We start from the raw sequence: 24,373 nt of genomic DNA on the forward strand, positions 1-24,373 counted from the left end.
CTATCACCTCTGACCAAAGAACATCAGCAGTGGGCAGCCATCCTATCACCTCTGACCAAAGAACATCAGCAGTGGGCAGCCATCCTATCACCTCTGACCAAAGAACATCAGCCGTCATCTTGTTAATTTCCCCACAATTCTACATGTAGAATCACCACCCTCTTTGACACTCAGCAGGTGATCTACTGCGCCCAGTCAGCGTTTGTGTTGGTCTGGCTCGTCCTTTAGTGAAAAAAGGAGAAAAAGTTTGAGAAAAATCTACTCAAAGGCGAATAACACGTGACTTTCCCTCAAAATCTTTTATTTTCCTTCCAGTTTACAACAATGTTTATTCTGACATAAAGCTGGTCACAGAGGTGGGCATTAAGCAGGTACAAGGGGATTGGGGACAATAAAGGGCAGTCATGTGTGGAATAATCGTAGAAAATAAAAAAAGGAAAAAAATAAATGACACAGAGCATGTCGTTTTTAGCATAGCAGGCAAAATGATGGATCAAACAAACAGAGTGGTAAACCACTGGCCTTGTCAAGACACTGACACGAGAGCAACCACCATAAAATGAGCACCTAGGCAGTGTGGACTAGTGTAGTGCCATAATGTTGGAGGATGAGGGCTCTAAATAAACAACCTCTTGACTTAAATACATATTGCAATGAAGTGCTTACTTAGCAACAAAAGCTTGATGTTCCTTACAAGGCAGGTAAATGGTTAAGCGCAAGCGTTCTAAACAATGCTATGCTACTCTTACAGAGTACTGCCTCTTATAGAACAGTCCTACTGTAATAGACACCCTGTGTACTAACAGGAAAAGCATTATGAAAGAGAAGAATAAAGGCTTGAAGAGTGATGACAAAAGAAGAAGAGACATGGCAGATATTAGGGAGGGTTCACAGTCTGTCCAGCTCAACAAAGTGCTGGCGTAGAACATCTATGTTAAAAAGGGGCCAGTCGTGTGAATCCTGGAGACTGGCTTTGCAGGGTCACTTCTGCTGCAGCCGGGCAGCTTTGAACTTGGACACCCGCTTAGGGGCCTCACGGGGGGCGTCGGGAGCCACCTCCTCCAGCTTCCGCTCTAGGATTGTGGGCAGAGCTGGAGGGACGATGGTTAGGTGGGGGATCGACAAGGGAATGGGCTCCTTCTCCACCACTGTGCATGAAAAGGCCTGGATGATCAACAAAACATTAACAGGAGGTGGTTAATGAGAGGCTGTAGAGCTGGACAGTGCACAGACAAACAACTTGTTCTAGTTGTATCCCTATTCAACATTCAAAGATCATGATTCGAAAAACAAAAATCAGCAGAGGACCACTGTCGTAATCATTAGGGCCTGCAACGGGAAATGAATGTTTTTTATTGCACAAGATGTTCAGGTAGTCCCTCTGTCAGTTGTCTTCCGTTTACTGTCTAATGAACATGACCCAGCTGAGTTTTACCTCAAAGCGTCTGGTGGGGTGTAGAGGGTTCCCGGTGGGGCTGTCCTCCTCGGCGATGCCGTCGCTGGTGTCGCTGCACGTGTTTTCGTCGTGGCTCGGGGTGCGTCCGAACGTCCTGCGCTCTTCGAAGTCGGCAGCGCTGCTCTCGCTGGTGTCGCTACATCCGCTGTTCTCTCTGCTCCGGGACTTTAAGATGGACTTCCTTGGGATGGGCTCGCCGTTCTTCACATCCACAAACAACCTGACAAAAGTCCACAAACATACGCCCAGTCAGCCATTATACCCAATCAGATCGCAGAACTTGTTAATAGACAGACACCATACTGAATCAGAACAAAGTACCTGGAAACATTCAGAGTAAATAACATTTAATATATGCTAATACATTGAACCCAAAATGTTGCTAATAGGTATGCCAACCAAGAACTAGATAAGTGATGTGTAGTGTGGGTTTACCTGTAGATGTCTGTGGGCGTGGTGATGTTGTGGAGCCCGTGGTGAGAGTGACCATTGCTGGTGCCGATCTTCTTTTTCCTCTTGGCTTGCTGCTTCTGTTCTTTCAGCTCACTGAACTTCAACATGGTGTTCTTCCCTGTGTTTATCCTCACCTGGAGACGAAGCGACAGAGACCGAGAGAAAAATGTAGTACATTGATTTACATGACTCAAATAACATAATTGACAACATTGTTGACTGTTGAATGCATTGTGTTTAATACGATTTATAAAACACTGACCTTCTTGGGTTCCACCGTATGAGAGAAATAGATGGTAGGCAAACCGTTGCCTTCCTCCTCCTCTCCCTTGTCTTCCTCCTCCTCCTCCTCCTCCTCCCCTGTCCCTGGTTGTACCGTTAACTTGGCCACTGTTGTGAGGCACAGTCATCTTGCCTTCACTCCTCTCGTCATGTCCGTTGACGCGATGATGGCCGCCACCATCTCCCTCCTTCTCTTCCTCAGAGGAGGATGTTGTGTCGTCATTGCCGTTGGTGTCTGCACTGCCAAAGTGTCTGAAAACAAATCAAAACAAGGCATCATGAGAAATATAATCTTCACTTTTGCAATGAAACAGGTGTGAAGAGTGCCCCGAATCACTTCTCAATGTGAAAGTCCATGCGTTTTGTGTGCGTGTGCAACTCTACCGGTCATGCTCCTCCTCAAGCTTCTCCTTTGCTTCCAACTCATCCAGTCTGGCCCACAGCTCCTCCTCAGACAGCACTTCTCTCCTACTCCCTCCATCTCCCTCTCCACCGCCCTCCTCCATCTTCACAACAGCCTCCATTTTGGGCTTAGTGTGGGGCTTAAGGGCCACACGCTGCTTTCCTTTGCTTACAAATTCTTCAATACTTCCAACCTCTTCTCTGATGTCCACATAGTCCCCTTTAGCCTGAGGAAAAAGAAGGGTAGAAGCCAGCGTGTTAACAATATCTGCTCATACAAATTGCTTTATCTGCACAGAGGAGTTGTCTATCAGATAAGCTGGCTGAAGAGGATCCTCAAAGCTCTTTGTTTTGACTGTAATTACACTTTTTAAATATTTTAACATTTATTTAACTGGGCAAGTCAGTTTAGAACAAATTCCTATTGACAATGACGGCCAACCAGAAGGCAAAAGGCCGGGGGCTGGGATTAAAAATATAGGACAACACACACACACATCACGACAAGAGACACCACATAAAGAGAGACCTAAGACAACAACACAGCATGGTAGCAACTAGAGGTCGACCGATTATGATTTTTCAAAAAAAAGTGCAATATGTGCCATGAGTTCCTTGCTCAGAACATGAGAACATATGAAAGTTGGTGGTTCCTTTTAACATGAGACTTCAATATTCCAAGGTAAGAGGTTTTAGGTTGTAGTTAATATAGTATTTATAGGACTATTTCTCTCTATACCATTCATATTTCATATACCTTTGACTATTGGATGTTCTTATAGGCACTATAGTATTGCCAGTGTAAGAGTATAGCTTCCGTCCCCCTCCTTGCCCCTACCTGGGCTCGAACCAGGAACACATAGATAACAGCCACACTCGAAGCATCGTTACCCATCGCTCCACAAAAGCCGCGGCCCTTGCAGCGCAAGGGGAATAACTACTCCAAATCTAAAAGCGAGTGACGTTTGAAACAGTATTAGCGCACGCCCAGCTAACTAGCTAGCCATTTCACATTGGTTACACCAGCCATTAGGCTGATAGGCTTGAAGTCATAAACAGCGCTATGCTTCCGAAGAGCTGCTGGCAAAACGCACAAAAGTGCTGTTTGAATGAATGATTACGGGCCTGCTGCTGCTCAGTCAGACTGCTCTATCAAATCAGACTTAATTATAACATAATAACACACAGAAATACGAGCCTTTGGTCATTAATATGATTTAATAGTGAAATACGGAACCGTTTGGTATTTTATCTAAGTCTAAATATTCTTGTTACATTGCACAACCTTCAATGTATGTCATAATTACGTAAAATTCTGGCAAATTAGTGCGCAATGAGCCAGGCAGCCCAAACTGTTGCATATACCCTGACTCTGCATGCAGTGAACGAGATGCAAGAGATGACACAATTTCACCTGGTTAATATGGCCTGCTAAACTGGATCAGTAGTTATAACTAGTCATTATGATTGATTGTTTTTTATAAGATAAGTTTAATGCTAGCTAGCAATTTACCTTGGCTTCTACTACATTCGCGTAACAGGCAGGCTACTCGTGGAGTGCAATGGTTAGAGCGTTGGACTAGTCAACTGTGTGGTTGCAAGATTGGAACCCCTGAGCTGACAAGGTGAAAATCTGTCGTTCTGCCCCTGAACAAGGCAGTTAACCCACAGTTCCTAGGCATTCATTGAAAATAAGAATGTGTTCTTAACTGACTTGCCTAGTTAAATGAAGGTATAAAAAAAGCAAGCAATGGGAACCTCCCCAGAGAGCAGAGACGGGTTAAAAATGTCAGATAGGCTTGGCGATGATAGGGGCAGCAACCTAAAAGAAGAAAGGATCTAAACATCTGACCCAGATGTTTTTTGGGGTTGACGTTTAAGGATCCCCTTTAGCACCTCGGACTCAGTGGCTGCGGTCCAAACACTTAAAAGACACACCCTATCCCCTCAAATTAATTGGACACTTCTGATGACGTATGACGAGTATACACTTGCTGGTCGAGGGAGGCAGAAATTATTTAAAATAATAGCGTTTGACCGGAAATTCGTCACTCGTTCATCCCACAATGATTGCCTTTTCCGCCACCGGTAATTTGTGGGTGCTTTAAATGCACAACAGTCAATTATGATTGCACGTCTACCTATATTAAATAAATAATTATTCATATACACTACTGTTCAAAAGTTTTGGGTCGCTGCGTCCGTTAAGGGTCAAACGACCACCCCTCATCACTGTCAAACGCTCCCAAAACAACTTCTGAGAGCAGGCCTTTCTAATTGACCTGACCCCAGGTATCCTGGAAGGAAATTGACCTCATCCCATCAGTAGAGGATGCCTGGTTGTTCTTCAATAGATCCTTCCTCACGATCTTAAATAAGCACGCCCCTTTCAAAAAATGTTACTCCAGACCTGACTGCCCTTGACCAGCACAAAAACATGCTGTGGCACACTGCACTAGCTTTGAATAGTGCAAACGATATGGAACTTTTCAGGCAAGTCAGGAACCAATATACACAGTAAGTTAAGAAAGCAAAGGATAGCTTTTTCAAACAGAAATTTGCATCCTGCAGCACTAATTCCAAAACGTTTTGGGACACTAAAGTCCATGGAGAGTAAGAGCACCTCCTCCCAGCTGCCCACTGCACTGAGGCTAGGAAACACTGTCACCACCGATAAATCCACAATAATCGAGAATTTCAATAAGTATTTCTCTACAGCTGGCTACGCTTTCCACCTGGCTACCCCAACCCCAGTCAACAGCTCTCCTATGAGTGTCATCTGATGAAGATCATCAAAGGTTAGTGATTAATTTGATCTATATTTCTGCTTTTTGTGACTCCTCTTTGGCTGGAAAATGGCTGTGTGTGTTTTTGTGACTTGACCTAACATAATCATATGTGGTGCTTTCGCTGTAAATCTTTTTTAATTTTTTAATCAGAGACCATGGGAAGATTAACAATATGTTTATCTTTCATTTGCTGTATTGGACTTGTAAATATGTGAAAGTTTCATGTTTATAAAAAATATTTTAGAATTTCGCGCGCTGCCTTTTCAGCGGAATGTTGAGGTGGGGTTCCGCTAGCGAAACGCTTGGCCTAGACAGGCTAAGTGACTCCAAACTTTTGAACAGTAGTGTTCGCCTACTGTATGATACTGAGCTGGAAGCAAAGGAGAAGCTTGACTGTCATTAGCCCACCTAGCTGTAACTTCTGAAGAAGGAAACGTTTTTATTTCTACAATTTCCAAAAGATAACCAAACAACAATTTTTTTTTACAAGACATGTTTGTGCCATCATATTGAATAGTAGCACAATTTCTAACTTATTTGCATTCAATTTTACTTACACTTGTATGTTGACTACTCCATTAATGTTGTTTAAGTTTTCACAGACTTTTCTTAGCGGATGTACAAATCGGCGCAAACTGAATTATGGGGATTTTCAGGCCCCGGAGTGAACATAATTATACATTCACAAAGCCGACTAAAAACGAGGCCTGAGGGCATTATGTTGCAAACTTCCCTTGCTTGGCTAATCATTTGGACCACCCTCCAAGATGGTGACAGGGATTCCCCCAAGGGCATATGGCGAGCGTAAGTGTCTTAAGTGTTTGGACCGCAGCCAGTGACCACCTGCGGGGAGAAACTTTGTAGCGGGACAAGAGAAAAAGAGGGAGGAGCATCAGGGATAGTCGCATTAGAAGGGGTGGGAGATGAGGAAATGTTGGATGGGCAAGGAGGCATGGCTTCCCGACTTAATGAAGTGGTGATTAAAGAGCTCAGCAATGTACTCCTTATCAGTAACAACCACATCATGAACATGCCCTATCTCAGCTCGCTGGTCACCATAGCAGCACACGCTCCAGCAGGTATACAGTGGGGAGAACAAGTATTTGATAACATTTACATTTACATTTAAGTCATTTAGCAGACGCTCTTATCCAGAGCGACTTACAAATTGGTGCATTCACCTTATGACATCCATAACCTGCAAAATCGGCAGTGTTTCCTACTTACAAAGCATGTAGAGGTCTGTGATTTTTATCATAGGTACACTTCAACTGTGAGAGACAGAATCTAAAACAAAAATCCAGAAAATCACATTGTATGATTTTTAAGTAATTAATTTGGATTTTATTGCATGACATAAGTATTTGATCACCTACCAACCAGTAAGAATTCTGGCTCTCACAGACCTGTTAGTTGTTCTTCAAGAAGCCCTCCTGTTCTCCACTCATTACTTGTATTAACTGCACCTGTTTGAACTCGTTACCTGTATAAGACACCTGTCCACACACTCAATCAAACAGACTCCAACCTCTCCACAATGGCCAAGACCAGAGAGCTGTGTAAGGACATCAGGGATACAATTGTAGACCTGCACAAGGCTGGGATGGGCTACAGGACAATAGGAAAGCAGCTTGGTGAGAAGGCAACAACTGTTGGCTTAGAAAATGGAAGAAGTTCAAGATGACGGTCAATCAACCTCGGTCTGGGGCTCCATGCAAGGAACTGGTCAATGACCTGAAGAGAGCTGGGACCAGTCTCAACGAGAACCATTAGTAACACACTACGCCGTCATGGATTAAAATCCTGCAGCACAAGCATGGTCCCCCTGCTCAAGCCAGCGCATGTCCAGGCCCGTCTGAAGTTTGCCAATGACATTTACATTTAAGTCATTTAGCAGACGCTCTTATCCAGAGCGACTTGACCATCAATGATCCAGAGGAGGAATGGAAGAAGGTTATGTGGTCTGATGAGACAAAAAGAGAGCTTTTTGGTCTAAATTCCACTCGCTGTGTTTGGAGGAAGAAGATGGATGAGTACAACCCCAAGAACAACATCCCAACCGTGAAGCGTGGAGGTGAAAACATCATTTTTGGGAGATGCTTTTCTGCAAAGGGGACAGGATGACTGCACCGTATTGAGGGGAGGATGGATGGGGCCATGTATCGTGAGATCTTGGCCAAAAACCTCCTTCCCTCAGTAAGAGCATTGGAGATGGGTCGTGGCTGGGTCTTCCAGCATGACAACGACCCGAAACACACAGCCAGGGCAACTAAGAAGTGGCTCATTATGAAGCATCTCAAGGTCCTGGAGTGGCCTAGCCAGTCTCCAGACCTGAACCCAATAGAAAATCTTTGGAGGGAGCTGAAAGTCCGTATTGCCCAGCAACAGCCCCGAAACCTGAAGGATCTGGAGAAGGTCTGTATGGAGGAGTGGGCCAAAATCCCTGCTGCAGTGTGTACAAACCTGGTCAAGAACTACAGGAAACGTATGATCTCTGTAATTGCAAAAAAAGGTTTCTGTACCAAATATTAAGTTCTGCTTTTCTGATGTATCAAATACTTGTCATGCAATAAAATGCAAATTAATTACTTAAAAATCATACAATGTGATTTTCTGGATTTTTGTTTTAGATTCCGTCTCTCACAGTTGAAGTGTACCTATGATAAAAATGACAGACCTCTACATGCTTTGTAAGTAGGAAAACCTGCAAAATCGGCAGTGTATCAAATACTTGTTCTCCCCACTGTATCTCACTGGTCACCCCCAAAGCCAATTCCTCCTTTGGTCACCTTTCCTTCCAGTTCTCTGCTGCCACTGACTGGAACGAACTGCAAAAATTACTGAAGCTGGAGATTCCCATCTTCCTCACTAGCTTTAAGAACCAGCTGTCAGAGCAGCTCACAGATCACTACACCTGTTCATAGCCCATCTGTATACAGCCCATCTATCTCTCATTCCCATACTGTATTTATTTTGCTCCTTTTGCACCACAGTATCTCTACTTGCACATCCATCTTTTGCACATCTACCATTCCAGTGTTTAATTGCCATATTGTAATTACTTATTAACTTCCTTATTTGCGCTCACTGTATATGACTGTTCTTTTTTTCTACTGTATTATTGAATGTATGTTTTGTTCATTCCGTGTGTAACTCTGTTGTATGTGTCAAACTGCTATGCTTTATCTTGGCCAGGTCCCAGTTGTAAATGAGAACTTGTTCTCAACTAGCCTACCTGGTTAAATAAAAGGTGAAAAAAATGGGCAGCAGTGAGGAGGATTTATTCTCCAGGTCTTTAACCTTTTTCCAGAACTTCTTGGGGTTAGACCCACAGAGAGAACTGCTCCTTAAAGTAACTAACTTTGGCCTTCTGGAGAGCCTCAGTGCACTTATTTCTAATTTGCCTGAATGAGTTTAGTCAGCCTGAGTATTCGTGTGCAGAGCGATTTGCCAAATGGAATTATTGAGGTGGAGTAACTATGCCAGATCAAAGTCGAACCAGGGGCTGAACCTGTTTTTAATTCTCATTTTCTTCATGTATCTGTTAACAATACCACTGAAAATATCAAAGAACGGTCCAAGAGTCTTCGACAGAGGTGATCAAGCTGATTCTATACCAATTTACAGAGACCAAGTCATGATGTAAGGCTTGCTCATTAAAGTTTTTTTAGCAAGTGTCTATGACAAATCAGGACAGGCCCATCTCACCGAGCAGCCATTGCGAACACAGGCTGTAAAACATTGATCACTAGGGTCATTACAGGAAACACCAGACTGATACGCATCAGGATTATTTGTAAGGATAACATCAAGGAGAGTAGCCTTTTCTGGGTGTTTGGAGTCATACCTTCTGGGATTGGTAATAATCTGGGAAAGATTTAGAGTCCAATTGCTTTAAGACTTGGTCAGGTGGTTTAAGCATGCCCCAGTTTAAGTCACCTAGCAGGACAAATTCAGACTTAGTGTAAGGGGCCAGGTGAGAGCTTAGGGCATTTAGGTTAGGTGCCGGTGCTGATGGTGGCCGATAACACCCAGCAACAGTTAACAAAGAGTTATTTGAAAGTTTAATGCGGTAAACCAGAGAATCAAATTGTTTGGGGACAGAATTGGTGGTGAAAACCAAACACTGAAGGTGTTCCTTGGTAAAGACTGCCACTCCACCACCTTTGGAAGATCTGTCTTGCCTAAAAAGTTTTTAACCAGAAAGGTTAACATCAGTGTTCAAAACACTGTTTCTTAACCATGTCTAAGTAATGACCAACAAGTCTGGTCTGGAGCTGTGAACACACACTTTTAGGTAATAAGCTTCTAGTGTTAATGTGCAGAAAACCCAGGCTTTTTACAAGAGCAGAAGTCAGTGAAGCAGATATCGGAGCACAAATCAGAATTGTGGCTAGCAACAGTAGATGGGCCAGGGTGTACATGCACATTTCCAGATATAATCAGCAATAACAGAATCAGGGCACGGCAGAGGACAGAGAGAGCTCTGCAATGTTGATTTAGAACATTTGAATATGCTTTAGATGGCACTTACGCCTGAGAGTTTTTCAAGATCCTCTGTGAACCCAACTCTGGCTTCAAAGTTCTTCTTCGTCTTGTGCAAGTCGTCCAGCGCACTCCGTACATCTAAAAAAATACATAAATTTGATTTGATATAATTTGTAAAACAAAAATTGTGTGATTAGTGTGGAATTGGACAAATGTGTGTGGAGAGGGTCAAGACATGCAGCTTGTGAACCAGATTGGTCATAGACAGTAGAAAAGACAAACAAAAACCACAGTATTCGGACCACTAAGGGGTTAAATCCTGAACACACTGACAAAAAAGGGAAAATGATGATACAAACAGTTCATAATATCTCATGCCCTCGGTGCTACTTCGGATCATTAAATCTTCACAACAATTAAACCCCCGTTTGCTAATGGCAGCAAAGGGCCCCGTCGTCATGGCGACGCCGAGCCCTCAAGCCGTACGTCTCCGAAGCGTTGGGGAAAGGTCAAACCCGGACAGCCTGACAACTCAGCGGGGCTGTTTGACAGATCTCAGCCAGCCATGTTTGCATTATGGCACTTAGCTGTGTAAAATCAGCCTGGGCAGGGTCAGGGAGGGGTGGGCAGGGTTATGGCACATTCACGCTTCGGTAAACATCAGTCTAATAAAGCTCCCATCACTATCACACATTGTTATTTAGGACGATTTGACAATATTAAAAAGCTTTTCAGGGCATAGGGTGAATACCAAAGAAAGCAAGGAGAAACTGCTTTCTCTTACAAGGGTAAGAGAAAGAATGGCCAGCAGTGGAATAGACAGGAGGATTTTTAAGGCTGGACTGTTGTGACAAAATGATAGCAGAACATGGTCAAAAAGCCTTGAGTAACCAAACAATGGCTTTATCAATGTATAACCTTCTGGTCACAATTCTACATTTTCAATAGTTAATTGCCCACCAGCAAGACTACAACAAATATTATAATAATCCAAGTATTCACAAAATGAGTAGCCATTCAACTTTCCTTGACAACACTGAATGATCACCTCTTTGTTTCTGACAGCAAGTCTATAACAACAGCCCCCTCTGCTGGGCAAATGGTTGGAGTGTTAAGACATTCATAATATGACCTCAATCTTTCACAATAAGCATAACCACTACCATACATACCCAATTGACGAGTTAACTAATATTATAAAAAGACTAGAGAAGTGAGTGTCAAAGTTTTCCAAGGAATCATGGTATCTGAGAAAATTCTACATGGCTTCCAAAATAAACTCACGTTTCTTCCTGTGTTCCAAGAGCTTCTGGGCCTGCTTGGCAGAGCACTTGGCAAACCAGTTGTCTCCCAGTAGCACAGTGATCTCATTGGTATGGACCAGCTTCCCAGGCATGAATGCCAAAGGGCCAAACGGCACCTGTTACAGCAGAGAGGGGAGGGAAAAGGTTTTTAAAATAAATACTGCATTATTTAAGTTAAGTTCAAGTTTCACCTCGACTAAAATAATTTTTATATTACGGCAATTCAAACATGGTTCTGCATATTTTTCACAAACTGAAAGTGAAATTAAATAGCTGAAAGAAAGGAGAGCATAAACTGGTAGTCAAAGATAAGGCCTTCCCTGCACACAACATATACACACACATCATAAGAGCTGTATTAATTGATGCGTGTTTCTTTCCAGATCAAGACAAGACAATTTATAATAAGGATGCATGGCCTGGGAATTCACTCTGACACACCTCATATACTAAACTTTAAATAAGCCCCTGCTATAGAAACTCTCCCTGTGCATTTAATAAGAGAGAACGTACCATGATGTCATAGGACACCTCATCTGGAAGAGTTTTGAGTTGATCCTCAAGGGCTTCGTAGTCACCTTTTACCTTCTCCCTGAAAGTACAAAGATTTTAATTTTAGTAAAGTAACGGCACACACACACACAATGATCCACATGCCCTTCCTGGTCTACCGGCTATCCCAGAACTAATGCTTAGCCTATCTATGTACTATTAAGGACGTGGTGAGGGACTAGGTGTAACTAGTAATCTAGGAGCACAGTAGCATCATCATTTATGAGATTCTGTTTGACTCCTATGCCAGTCACTACGCGGAATTGCTGCACAAGACTCACCAGTGCTGGATCTGAACTTCGCAGCCTTTCACCACCTGTTGTTGACAGAGTGACAATTCTATAGGTCAAACTTAGCATTTTTATTCTCAATTAAAATACAACAAACTCTGAATAACCCCCTCCATTTTACAGTTCTTTACACTGACTCAATGTTGGGGAAGCAAATTCTCAGGAAGTTTAGGGTGTTTTGATTTAACAGCTGTCAAAGATTAATTGACAAAAGCTTTTCTGGAACTCACAGGATATACTTACACAGAAGCACCTACTTGGGGACAGGAAGAGGCATCTGTACACTTTACAGTGGATGTAATACTAGGAAGTAGCCTATAATACTACACTTTTGATAGGGGTATGAAATATGACGTTGTACCATGGATGCGGCAGATACAATTCTTTACTCAATACGACAGAAATTTAGCTAAGCATGTCTGGTCAACACATTAGGCCTGTTCCTATTTGAAAGTAGGCCTACAGTAAAGTTGCACCCTCCTTCATGAGTCAAATTCTACTGTAACACAACACGAACATTACTTTGCCAACTGACTAGCTTTACTTTTGTCCAGCATTTTATTGCCATCAATGCATGTTAATAAAGATCCAATCAATGCCCAACACTGTGTATTGATATTCTCTGAACATTTAGATACGATTATACTAGCTCTAGCTAGCTATGGATGTTGACTCTAGGTCAGCGCTGAAAGGCCAGTAGTAAATTAGCTAACGTTAGGCCACACAAGGTAATGCTTGTGTGCATAAGTGTATGGTAAGTTCATTAAACTATCCTTCACGCATTGGGCAAGTACATTTGTTTATTTATGCATTATGCTTGCTGAAAAATATAATTTAACAGAGCAATTGACAAACTTGACTTTGCATATTCGATGGTTGTAGTTAAACAACATGGTTTGGCCAGGATCCAAGCTGAAATAAACAAGAAGCAACATGTGACCGCTGGCTCAAGGAAGCTTCTAGAAAAAGGTTGAACTAGCTAGAAAGTTTCCACGATGAATTATCTGTCGAAGATGCCACAAGCGCATAAATTAATATGCAACTAAATAGCTAGCCTGCAACATTCTGAAAGAGAATGTACGCTAGGCGGTCTCATTTAATGAACATGTAAAACAATTTGATAATTATAAATCGACCGCGTGCATTGTCAGACAGAGCATGCACAATCCATCTAGCTCGTTTATTTTACCTTCTTATGTTCCACTCGAAGTCTGTCAACTCCTTGTAGGACCTCTATGTTCCTTTTATTTGTCTCAGCCATCTTCCCATGCAATAATCAAATGAAATGTGACGTTTGTGAATCCAAAACAATGCTCAGGGGTTGTAAGTCCTAAAGAAATGTTTATGAATACAATTGCAGGTATTCCTGAGACGCGTTTTCCTCTTATTCATCAAAGGGGCAGTGATAGATATCCAAGACTTCGGAAGTGAGACCATTTCACACTCTCATTTTAGGATTTCAGCATGATCTCAAAAATATCCACGTAAATATAATCCTCGATGTTCAGCGTCCTCCTCATCGACCCTGCGCCATGTTCCCCTGTCTGTTTCCCGGTGTACTCTGGGTAAAATACTCACTTTCACAACAATGCATGGAAAGGATTACATTATGTAAGACTGTATCCAATAGGCTACATATAAACATGATTTCCCTCTCTTGCAAGGGTATTAAATTAAACATATTTATATTTATTCCCCATCAATTGCTTTAATAACTTCATTTTAAACATTGAGTGTTTACCTTATTTTGCAAATTATATCTCTAGTTACAGTTGTAAATTCACTAGTTACAGAGCTGAGACATATTTACAGAATAAAGAAACAATTCTCACTCAATAATATTATCCCATCAATCCAATTAGTATGATAACTGAGGTTGTAACATTACTGTGATGATGGTCTTTTACATTCTTTGGCATAATGCAAAATCTAATAATCTATTTATAATGTTGCTCCGAGATGCACATGGTATAAGTGTAGTTGGGAAGATTAATAGTCTGTCTCTTTTGCAGAATTATATACAGTAAATTAAAATGGCACAATCTTAGCAAGAGGGCGGCACACAGGCTCAGAACTCTGAACACGGGAGATGTGTCAAAGAAGTCACATGTGTAAACACGCTGCCTGTTGACCACGTGGTCCACTGCGCTCTGTAGCGGCTCCGGAAGTCGAACGAAGTTGACCTGATCTTGGTCGTCACTAGTTACCACAGCCACAAAGTAAAATTATGGTTAAACCTAACCTTAACCACATTGCTAACCTTATACCCAACCTTAAATTAAGACAAATATATATATATATGTATTCATGAATGTCTAATATATAGACAATTTCACGTTGTGGCTGTGGTAACTAGTGACAACACCTGATCAGTCTGAGGTACATTTTTGCATCGTCTCCACTCCCAGTCATATCAAAGACAGTACTGTGGCCATGTCTTTGTAATTTGGGACAAGTAGGGTGATCCTAGATCTGTGTTTCAAAGACAACTTCTACCAACAATGTTTATCAATCTAATTGATTAGAGATGTATGCTAATTTGATGTAGTTTGACTCCCAAAATGGGAATGTTTGAATAGCCTATTATTGAAAAAAAACCCACATCATATTAAATACTATCTAGCTAACACGATAAGGTCATTTTCAGACCTCTTCTTATTGGCTCATCGCTCTCTGACGTTGTGGCTTTCCAGGAAATAAACCAGTTGATTCATTTCCTGTGACAAGGATGGAATTCGATTAATGCCCCGGGTACGCCGGGTTAGTGCTGATCGCATTAGTTTTGAAACTGGGCTGCCTCCTGGTGGTGAGCCGGGTGAAACGGTCAAATCACACGGTGAAAGTCCTCTGAAAACAAAAGTGAAGTATATTAAGCACGTGGATTAATGAGCAAAAGTGTTATATCTTTATAAAAACGCATATATCACTTTACCCACACTTCCCAAGGAAAACTATTTGTTAAGAAATTGTAAAATATATTTTATATAAAAAAATACATACTTTGTGTTTCTGAACGATTCATCATGTTTTGTTGACATTATCGCAAGAAGATGCTCGATGAGAAAAGGTGCTCCTCCCTCACTGCTTTTCCCTGGTGATGTGACGGGCCATAGACCGGTTTTCCCCGGTTCATTCTAATGGAACTCCCTCAACGCTCGGGAAATCAAGAATGACGCTTGAAAAAACCTCTAGTTTTGACTGGCATTGAACCTTCATATAAATATAGCAAGCAGACAATATACAAGGAATTTAGTTCATCATCAAGGTATGTTGACTATTAGTTTATATTACAATATTTGTATCTTATCGCTGCAACTTCGTTTAGCGAAACAATGTAAAACACATGCAATGTCCGAGAGTAAATTGACTTATCATCGTCACGTGATCATCTTTAACGTCCGGAAGTGATACATTGTACCTTGAATTGTAGCAAATGCATTCTAGCAAATAGAATACGCATTAAATGTATTGTCGGTTAATAAATAAAAAATATCTTCACCAAAACAAGAACAATACTTACATTTCGATTATAGACTATATACTGAAATAACATGACATTGATGACAATACATATCTATTTATTTTAGCCACATATTTCCTGCTGTTCAAAGGTCATGCATAGGGTGTTTAAGGTAATCAAATACCCATTTGATTCTTATAAAATGCAATTCAAATGTTTTATGACCTTAGTACAGCTGTCTTGTCATAGCCCAAGATCTATGGCTGTATTAGTCAATGTTTGTTGTCATTTGAGTGTTTGTAAACAATTTATAACTTATATGTTTTAAACTATCATGACAATCTCAGACTGTCAATCCTTGCATCCATAGCGCTGTCTATGAATTTTAGAGCGTTTACATTTCCCCAGCCCCATCCCTCAATTTACGCCAAAAGTTGGTAGGTTAGACTGTTGAACTGGCAGATTGTGGCATTAAATAGCAATAACCTATTATGTTTTGCCCCTCAGCCCATTCACTATGTAGCTGTCAGTGTCATTGTTGAATTATTGTAAACGTGGGTCTAAACCCTTAACCTTTGTTCCCCAGAATGTCGCAACGAATTAACGATGTTGTGCGGCTGTGTTGCGAGTTATCTGCAAACCAACAGATAAAGACCACAGTGAAGGGATCTTCCAAAGGGGCGGTGGCAGCAGGAGGACTAGCCTTTGCAGGAGGACTGGTTGGAGGCCCCCTTGGCATCGCTGTGGGTGAGTGAGTTTTATATTAATCATGAGTTGTTTGTCTTCCATCTAAATGAGAATACTTACACAACTTGTCCTCACATATAGTAGTGCGAACCACCACATTTAACCATGGAAAAAGGTCTGGGAATATGGCTGAATATAAACAGTGTAGTTATTCTCTCCGCAAGGCAATTAAACAAGCGAAATGCCGGTACAGGTACAAAGTGGAGTCGCAACTCAATGGCTCAAACACAAGATGTATATGGCAGGGTCTACAGGAAATCACGGACTACAAAAAGAAAACCAGCCACGTCACGGACACCAACGTCATGCTTCCAGACAAACCAAGCACCTTCTTTGCCTGCTTTGAGGATAAATACAGTGCCACCGTCTCTGCCTGCTAACAAGGACTGTGCCCCACCCCCCCCTCTCCTTCTCCGTGGCCAACGTGAGTAAAACATTTAAACGTGTTAACCCTCGCAAGGCTGCTGGCCCAGACGGCATCCCTAGCCGTGTCCTCAGAGCATACACAGACCAGCTGGCTGGTGTGTTTACGGATATATTCAATCACTCCCGATCCCAATCTTCTCTCCCCACATGCTTCAAGATGGCCACCATTGTTCCTGTACCCAAGAAGGCAAAGATAACTGAACTAAATGACTACTGCCCTGTAGCACTCACTTCTGTCATCATGAAGTGCTTTGAGAGACTAGTCAAGGAATCATATCACCTCCACCTTATTGGCCACCCTAGACCCACTTCAGTTTGCATACTGCCCCAACAGGTCCACAGACAATGCAATCACCATCACACTGCCCTATCCCATTTGGACTAGAGGAATACCCCTGTAAGAATGCTGTTCATTGACTACAGCTCAGCATTCAACACCATAGTACCCTCCAAGCTCATCATCAAGCTGGAGGCCCTGGGTCTCAACCCTGCCCTGTGCAATGGGGTCCTGGGCTTTCTGACGGGCCGCCCCCAGCTGGTGAAGGTAGGAAACAACATCTCCACTTCGCTGACCCTCAACACTGGGGCCCCACAAGGGTGCGTTGTAAAGTGACTGTTCCACTGGATGTCATAAGGTGAATGCACCAATTTGTAAGTCGCTCTGGATAAGAGCGTCTGCTAAATGACTTAAATGTAAATGTAATGTGCGTGCTCAGCCCCATCCTGTACTCCCTTTTCACCCACGACTGCACGGCCATGCATGCCTCCAACTTAATCATCAAGTTTGCAGACGACACAACAGTAGGGGGCTTGATTACAAACAATGATGAGACAGCCTACATGGACGAGGTGAGGGCACTTGGAGTGTGGTGTCAGGAAAACAACCTCTCACTCATCATCAACAAAACAAAGGAGATGATTGTGGACTTCAGGAAACAGCAGAGGGAGCACCTCCCTATCCACATCGAAGGGACAGCAGTGGAGAAGGTGGTAAGTTAAGTTCCTCAGCATACACATCACAGGCAAACCGAAAATGGTACACCCACACAGTGTGGTGAAGAAGGCGCAACAGCGCCTCTTCAACCTCAGGAGGCTGAAGAAATTTTGCTTGTCACCAAAATCCCTGACAAACTTTTACAGATGCACAAATCGAGAGCACCCTGTCGGGCTGTATCACAGCCTGGTATGGCAACTGCACTTCCCTCAACCACAAGGCTCTCCAGAGGGTGGTGCGGTCTGCACAATGCATCACCGGGCGCAAACTACCTGGCCTCCATGACACCTACAGCACCTGATGTCACAGGAAGGCCAGATGGCGGTTATGGTATCGTTTAGGACTTTGAGTGTGGCTGAGGTGCACCCATGACCAGCTCGAAAACCAGATTGCACAGCGGAGAAGGTACAGTGGTCGGTGATCTGTTTGTTGACTTGGCTTTTGAAGACCTTAGAAAGGCAGGGTAGGATAGATATAGGTCTGTAGCAGTTTGGGTCTAGAGTGTCTCTGCCTTTGAAGAGGGGGATGACCGCGGCAGCTTTCCAATCTTTGGGCATCTCAGACAAATCTGTCGTTCTGCCCCTGAACAAGACAGTTAACCCACTGTTCCTAGGCCGTCATTGAAAATAAGAAGTTGGTAAAAAAAAGAGAGACTAGTAATAAGGGTTGCAACAATTTTGGCTGATAATTTTAGAAAGAGAGGGTCCAGATTGTCTAGCCCGGCTGATTTGTAGGGGTCCAGATTTTGTAGCTCTTTCAGAACATCAGCTATCTGGATTTGGGCGGAGGAGAAATGGGGGACGCCTGGGCATGATGCTGTGGGGGGTGCAGGGCTGTTGACCGGGGATAGGGGTAGCCAGGTGGAAAGCATGGCCAGCCGTAGAAAAATGTGTTGAAATTCTCAATTATCGTGGATTTATAGGTGGTGACAGTTTTCCTAGCTTCAGTGCAATGGACAGCTGGAAGGAGGTGCTCTTATTCTCCATGGACTTTAGTGTCCCAGAACTTTTTGAAGTTTGTGCTACAGGATGCAAATTTCTGTTTGAAAAAACTAGCCTTTGCTTTCTTAACTGCCTGTGTATATTGGTTCCTAACTTCCCTGAAAAGTTTCATATCGCGGGGGCTATTCGATGCTAGTGCAGTCCGCCACAGGATGTTTTTGTGCTGGTCAAGGGCAGTCAGGTCTGGAGTGAACCAATGGCTATATCTGTTCCTGGTTCTGAATATTTTGAATGGGGCATGCTTATTTAAAATGGTGAGGAAAGCACTTTAAAAATATATACTTCGTTTTTATTGTAGGAACACAAAGAAATTACAAATAAATTCAAAGAAAATTTAAAAAAATAAAAAGATCTGGCAGTTACAGTGCACTTCATACCTTCCTCATCATATTAGTTATATTGACATCTTTGAATTAGACCTTTTCCAAGTACGAAACCCATTTTCCCCAGTATTCTTGACCTCTCTCCTGTTGAGTTCTTAAAGCAAAGGTCATACGCTCCATGTGGTGTATTTCTTCTACAATGTCTATCCAATGTGTTATTGTGGGAGGGTCTTTTTGTAGCCATTTCCTAGTGATAGCCTTTTTACTGGCTTCCAGTAGGACCTTCAAGAGGTACTTTTCTCTATTGTGTAAGTTATCAGGTATTTCACCCATGTACAAAGAAATGAATGTTTGTTCTATGTCAAATCCCATTATTTTTCCAATGTTAGATCTTATTTCTCCCCAGTAAGTTGTGGGGCAAGTCCAAAAGATATGAGAGTGGTCCACCCTCAATATACTGCATTCTCTCCAAAAGGGTGTAGTGAGCCAGTCTGTTTTGATTTCAGTTTAGGTGTTATGAAGAAACGTATAACATTCTTCCAACAGAATTCTCTCCATGACCTCAAGTTGGTGGAGCTTTGTTGAGTCTCTAATATGTTCAACCATGTTTCATCAGTTATTTCAATGTTAAGTTCCTCTTCCCATTTCTTTTTAATATAGTTTGTAGAATGTTTCTTTGAGGATTGAGTAGAGATTTGAAATAGTTTTTTTGTTACTCCCCAAGATGTATGTGTTAGTGAATACTTGGATTAATTTAGGAGGTGCTCGTGGGCCAGTCACTTATCTCCCTTAAGAAATAGTGTCGAACTTGTAGGTATCTGTAAAAATCTTGTTTATCCAAGCCATGTTTTTTTCACTTAGGTCCTGGAAGTTATCTAGGTTCCCATTCCTTATAATTGTACTGAATGATGTGATGCCTGAGGAAAGCACTTTTAAAGGTTAACCAGGCATCCTCTTTAAAAAAAAACTTTTACCTTTATTTTACTAGGCAAGTCAGTTAAGAACAAATTCTTATTTTCAATGACGGCCTAGGAACAGTGGGTTAACTGCCTGTTTAGTGGCAGAACAACAGATTTGTACCTTGTCAGCTCGGGGATTCGAACTTGCAACCTTTCGGTTACTAGTCCAACGCTCTAACCACTAGGCTACCCTGCTGTCTACTGATGGAATGAGGTCAATATCCTACCAGGATAACCGGGCCAGGTCGATTAGAAAGGCCTGCTCGCTGAAGTGATTTAGCGAGCGTTTGACAGTGATGAGGGGTGGTTGTTTGACCGCAGACCCATTACGGATGCAGGCAATGAGGCAGTGATCGTTAAGATCCCGGTTGAAGACAGCAGAGGTGTATTTGGAGAGCAGGTTGTTTAGGGTGACATCTATGAGGGTGCCCGTGTTTACAGATTTGGGGTTGTACCTGGTAGGTTCATTGATAATTTGTGTGAGATTGAGGGCATCTAGCTTAGATTGTAGGATGGCCGGGGTGTTAAGCATGTCCCAGTTTAGGTCACCCAACCGTACGAGCTCTGAATATAGATGCGGGGGGCAGAATGCGGTCTATAGCAAGTGGCAACGGTGATAGACTTGTTTCTGGAAAGGTGGAATTTTAAAAGTAGAAGCTTTAAATTGTTTGGGCGCAGACCTGGATAGTATGACAGAACTCTGCAGGCTATCTCTGCAGTAGATTGCAACTCCGCCCCCTTTGGCAAGACATATGACATTAGGGAGAGGCATGCGTAGCCGAGTGATCATAGGGGTCCAGTGAGTAGCTCGGTGGGCTGGAGACATGGCGATTCAGACAGCTAGCGGCCAGGGCTAGCAAGCTAGCAGAAGGGCCTTAGAGGGACGTCGCGACGGAAGAAGTCTGTTGTAGCCCCCTCTTGCTGCTACCGACGGCAGTGAAATAATCTGTCTTTAAACAATTGAAAAATGTCTTCATGCACAAAGTAGATGTCCTAACCGACTTACCAAAACTATAGTTTGTTAACAAGAAATTTGTGGAGTGGTTGAAAAATGAGTTTTAATGACAGCAACAAAAATATGTAAACTTCCGACTTCAACTGTTTTTATATGTACATATTCTCATTCAACCCTTTAGATTTGTGTATTAGGTAGTTGTTGGGAAATTGTTTGAATACTTGTTAGATTTTACTGCACTAACTAGAACTAGAAGCACAAGCATTTAGCTACACTCGCATTAACCTCTGCTAACCATGTGTATATGACCAATAAACATTTGAATTGATAATATTGTGTGCAGGGTTGAGATCACACATAAGAGGTCCATACACAGAAAAATGCATACAAATGGCTCATAGTCTGTAACACATTTTAAACGGTGATAAACAATGTTTCCAAGGAAATTGATGATTGATTTCAGACATACATCCTTACCTCATCATCATTGCCTCTTCCTCATTATCTCTGTCAGGGGGTGCGGTCGGTGGCCTACTGGGATGCTGGATGACCAGTGGACAGTTCAAGCCGCTGCCTCAGATCATCATGGAGCTGACCCCGGTGCAGCAGCAGAAGCTCTACGATGATGTCATGGCCATCATGGGCGAGGTCCAGTGGACCGACATGGCCCAGCTGACAGCCCTGGTCATGGGCAATGCCACCCTACAGCAGCAGGTGACCGCTGCCCTCCTGGGCTATGTGACCAAAGAGCTCCAGGCAGAGGTGCACTATGTCGACTGACAAGGCCTCTATCAGAGAGCACATCTCTTTAGGGTTTTCAAAGGAAAATGGAAACGATGACATTTTGCACAATGTCAAAGGACAATTTAAAAATGAAGGACAATAAATTATTTATTAAAAGTGGGGCTGTACACTCAAGGATGAAAACCTCAATGGTCTGTGAGAAGGGAAGGAGCCACTGATTGAAAGTGCATGAAATGAGTTGTGGCTAATTATTTCAAGGGTTTGTGTGACTATGTATTGACTACCTGAGCTAGAAATTGTGTGAAAAGAAATACAACCTTTTAATGCTTTCAATTCTGTACTCCTGGATGTCACTTATATACATCTGTGAAAGCTGGCAGTTATCAAGTATGTTGTTTCTCATAGACTGGTGTGCTCTGCAAGTTTAACCAGCGAGAATATAGGTGCCTAATTTAGACCGCCTAACACTTCTTGAGGGTTTGGTCAATCATACTCAGACCGCAGTCTTTTTATGCATTCGGTGCCAAAGATCAAAATAATTTAAATGAGTAAAATGTTGACAAACTGACATTCACATGCTGATACACCGGGATTCACACCCATCTGAAATGTGTTGATGATTGTAATATTATCAATGATTATAGAGCAGGGGTGGGCAACATACGGATCCGGCCCGCGAGGCTATTCAATCTGACACGGGGGAGGTTTGAGTAAAAATGATATACTGAACAAAAATATAAAACGCAACAGTTCATATGAGGAAATCGGTCAATTGAAATAAATTCATTAGGCCCTAATCTATGGATTTTTTAACATTTTAAATGACACTTCTCCAGAACGACTTACAGTAGTGAGTGCATACATTTTCGTACTGGCTCCCCGTGGGAAACAAACCCACAACCCTGGCGTTGCAAGTACCATGCTCTACCAACTGAGTCACAAGGGACACATGACTGGGAATACAGACATGCATCTGTTGCTCACAGATACCAAAAAAGAAATGGGCCTCACAATTGTCCTTAGGATCTCGTCACGGTGCATTCAAATTGCCACTGATAAAATGCAATTGTGTTCGCTGTCTGTAGCTTACGCCTGGCAATACGATAACCCCACCGCCACTATGGGGCACTCTGTTTACAACGTTGACATCAGTAAATTGCTCGCCCACATGACGCCATACACGTGGTCTGCGGTTGTGAGGCCAGTTGGACGTAATGGAGGACATTCCTGCAGTCAGTATGGCAATTGCACGCTACGTCAAAACTTGAGACACTTTTTACAGTGGCCTTTTATTGTGCTCACTAACAGGGATGTAAACCAATTTTGCACAACATTTGAGAAATTAAGGTTTTAAAGCATAGGACAATTTTCTGGGATATTTTATTTCAGCCATGAAACATGGGACCAGCACTTTACATGTTGCATTTATATTGTTGTTCAGTGTAAAGTATATACACATTTTTTTAAATGGGGGGGTGGATTATTTTGGGGGAAAGAAACACTCCAGGCCATTCTTAAACATCAAACTATACAGAAAGTATGTTAAAACTGTAATGGACTTATACATTTTCAAATAACTTTTTTGCTTTTGGCAAACAAAAAAGTAGAGTAACCTTTCTTTTTCACCTAAGAGTTCTCAGCCAGACCCATCTTTAAAAACATACACTACATGACAAAGTATGTGGACACCTGCTCACCGAACGTCTCATTCCAAAATCATGGGCATTAATATGGAGCTGGCATTGCACATGGTCATCTTAGGATTGTGTGTGGCTGCACGGCCATGGAAACCCATTTCATGAAGCTCCCGACGAACAGTTCTTGTGCTGACGTTGCTTCCAGAGGCAGTTTGGAACTGGATAGTGAGTGTTGCAAATGAGGACAGACCATTTTTACACGCTTCAGCACTCGGCGGTCCCGTTCTGCGAGCCTGTGCGGCCTACCACTTCGCATCTGAGCCAACTTACAGTTGACCGGGGCAGCTCTAGCAGGGTAGAGATTTTACTGACGTGTTGGAAAGGAGGCATCCTATGATGGTGCCATGTTGACATTCACCTAGCCCTTCAGTAAGGCCATTCTTCTGCCAACATTTGTCTATGGAGATTGCATGGCTGTGTGCTAGATTTTATACACCTGTCAGCAACGGGGGTGGCTGAAATAGCCAAATCCACTAATTTGAAGAGGTGTCCACATACGTCTGTATACATTGTGTACTAGAGAGGGAGGGAATGGAGCTCCAACTTATATCCCACAACAACTGTGTCGTCGCCCGGGAACTCGTTATAGAACACCTCCAGCTTGAGGTGCGCGGGTCCGTTCCTAATCCTCCCCGAGGCATCCTAGTGGGAGCTGTGGCAGGAGCAGTAGTAGTGTGTTATGAGTTCCCTGACGTTTTCCTGGACTCACTGCTCTCCTGGGAGGACTTCTTGGGGTCCAGTAACTCAAGATGACGGTAATCTGAGAAGACTGGGACCTTGAGGTCGGTGTGGGCCAGTGGAGGCTGGTGGGAGGAGCTATAGGAGGAAAGGTTCATTGTAAAGGCTGGAATAGAATTAATGGAACAGTATAAAACATCAAAGATTTGGAAACCACATCTTTGACTCAGTTCCATTTATTCCATTCCAGCCATTACAATAGCTTCTCCCACCAGCCTCCACTGGTGTGGGCCATGCGAATTCCACCAGGGGCTGCATATGAGACATAAAATGTAAAATAGCAACAACATTATGTTCACAATTTAAGAAAATG

General features: G+C 42.7%; 2 protein-coding genes across 2 annotated transcripts; one reads left to right on the plus strand and one right to left on the minus strand.

Moving 5' to 3' along the window:
* Nucleotides 1-280: 280 nt before the first annotated feature.
* uri1 (URI1 prefoldin like chaperone) lies at nucleotides 281-13,590 on the minus strand. Its single transcript, XM_046310429.1, is given in 11 exon segments — nucleotides 281-1,164; nucleotides 1,436-1,676; nucleotides 1,892-2,043; nucleotides 2,172-2,276; nucleotides 2,278-2,443; nucleotides 2,576-2,820; nucleotides 9,917-10,008; nucleotides 11,155-11,290; nucleotides 11,688-11,766; nucleotides 12,008-12,042; nucleotides 13,206-13,590. Coding segments are annotated over 11 exon segments (1,506 nt in total). The 5' UTR covers nucleotides 13,278-13,590; the 3' UTR covers nucleotides 281-981.
* Nucleotides 13,591-15,129: 1,539 nt separating this feature from the next.
* Nucleotides 15,130-23,087, plus strand: zgc:112052 (protein C19orf12 homolog). Its single transcript, XM_046310441.1, has 3 exons — nucleotides 15,130-15,281; nucleotides 16,063-16,223; nucleotides 21,396-23,087. Exons 2-3 carry the CDS (start codon nucleotides 16,064-16,066, stop codon nucleotides 21,659-21,661), a joined length of 426 nt encoding a protein of 141 aa, XP_046166397.1. The 5' UTR covers nucleotides 15,130-15,281; nucleotide 16,063; the 3' UTR covers nucleotides 21,662-23,087.
* Nucleotides 23,088-24,373: the final 1,286 nt, after the last annotated feature.

The sequence above is a fragment of the Oncorhynchus gorbuscha genome, linkage group LG02, assembly GCF_021184085.1.
Source record: "Oncorhynchus gorbuscha isolate QuinsamMale2020 ecotype Even-year linkage group LG02, OgorEven_v1.0, whole genome shotgun sequence".
NCBI classification, from domain to species: Eukaryota; Metazoa; Chordata; class Actinopteri; order Salmoniformes; family Salmonidae; genus Oncorhynchus; species Oncorhynchus gorbuscha.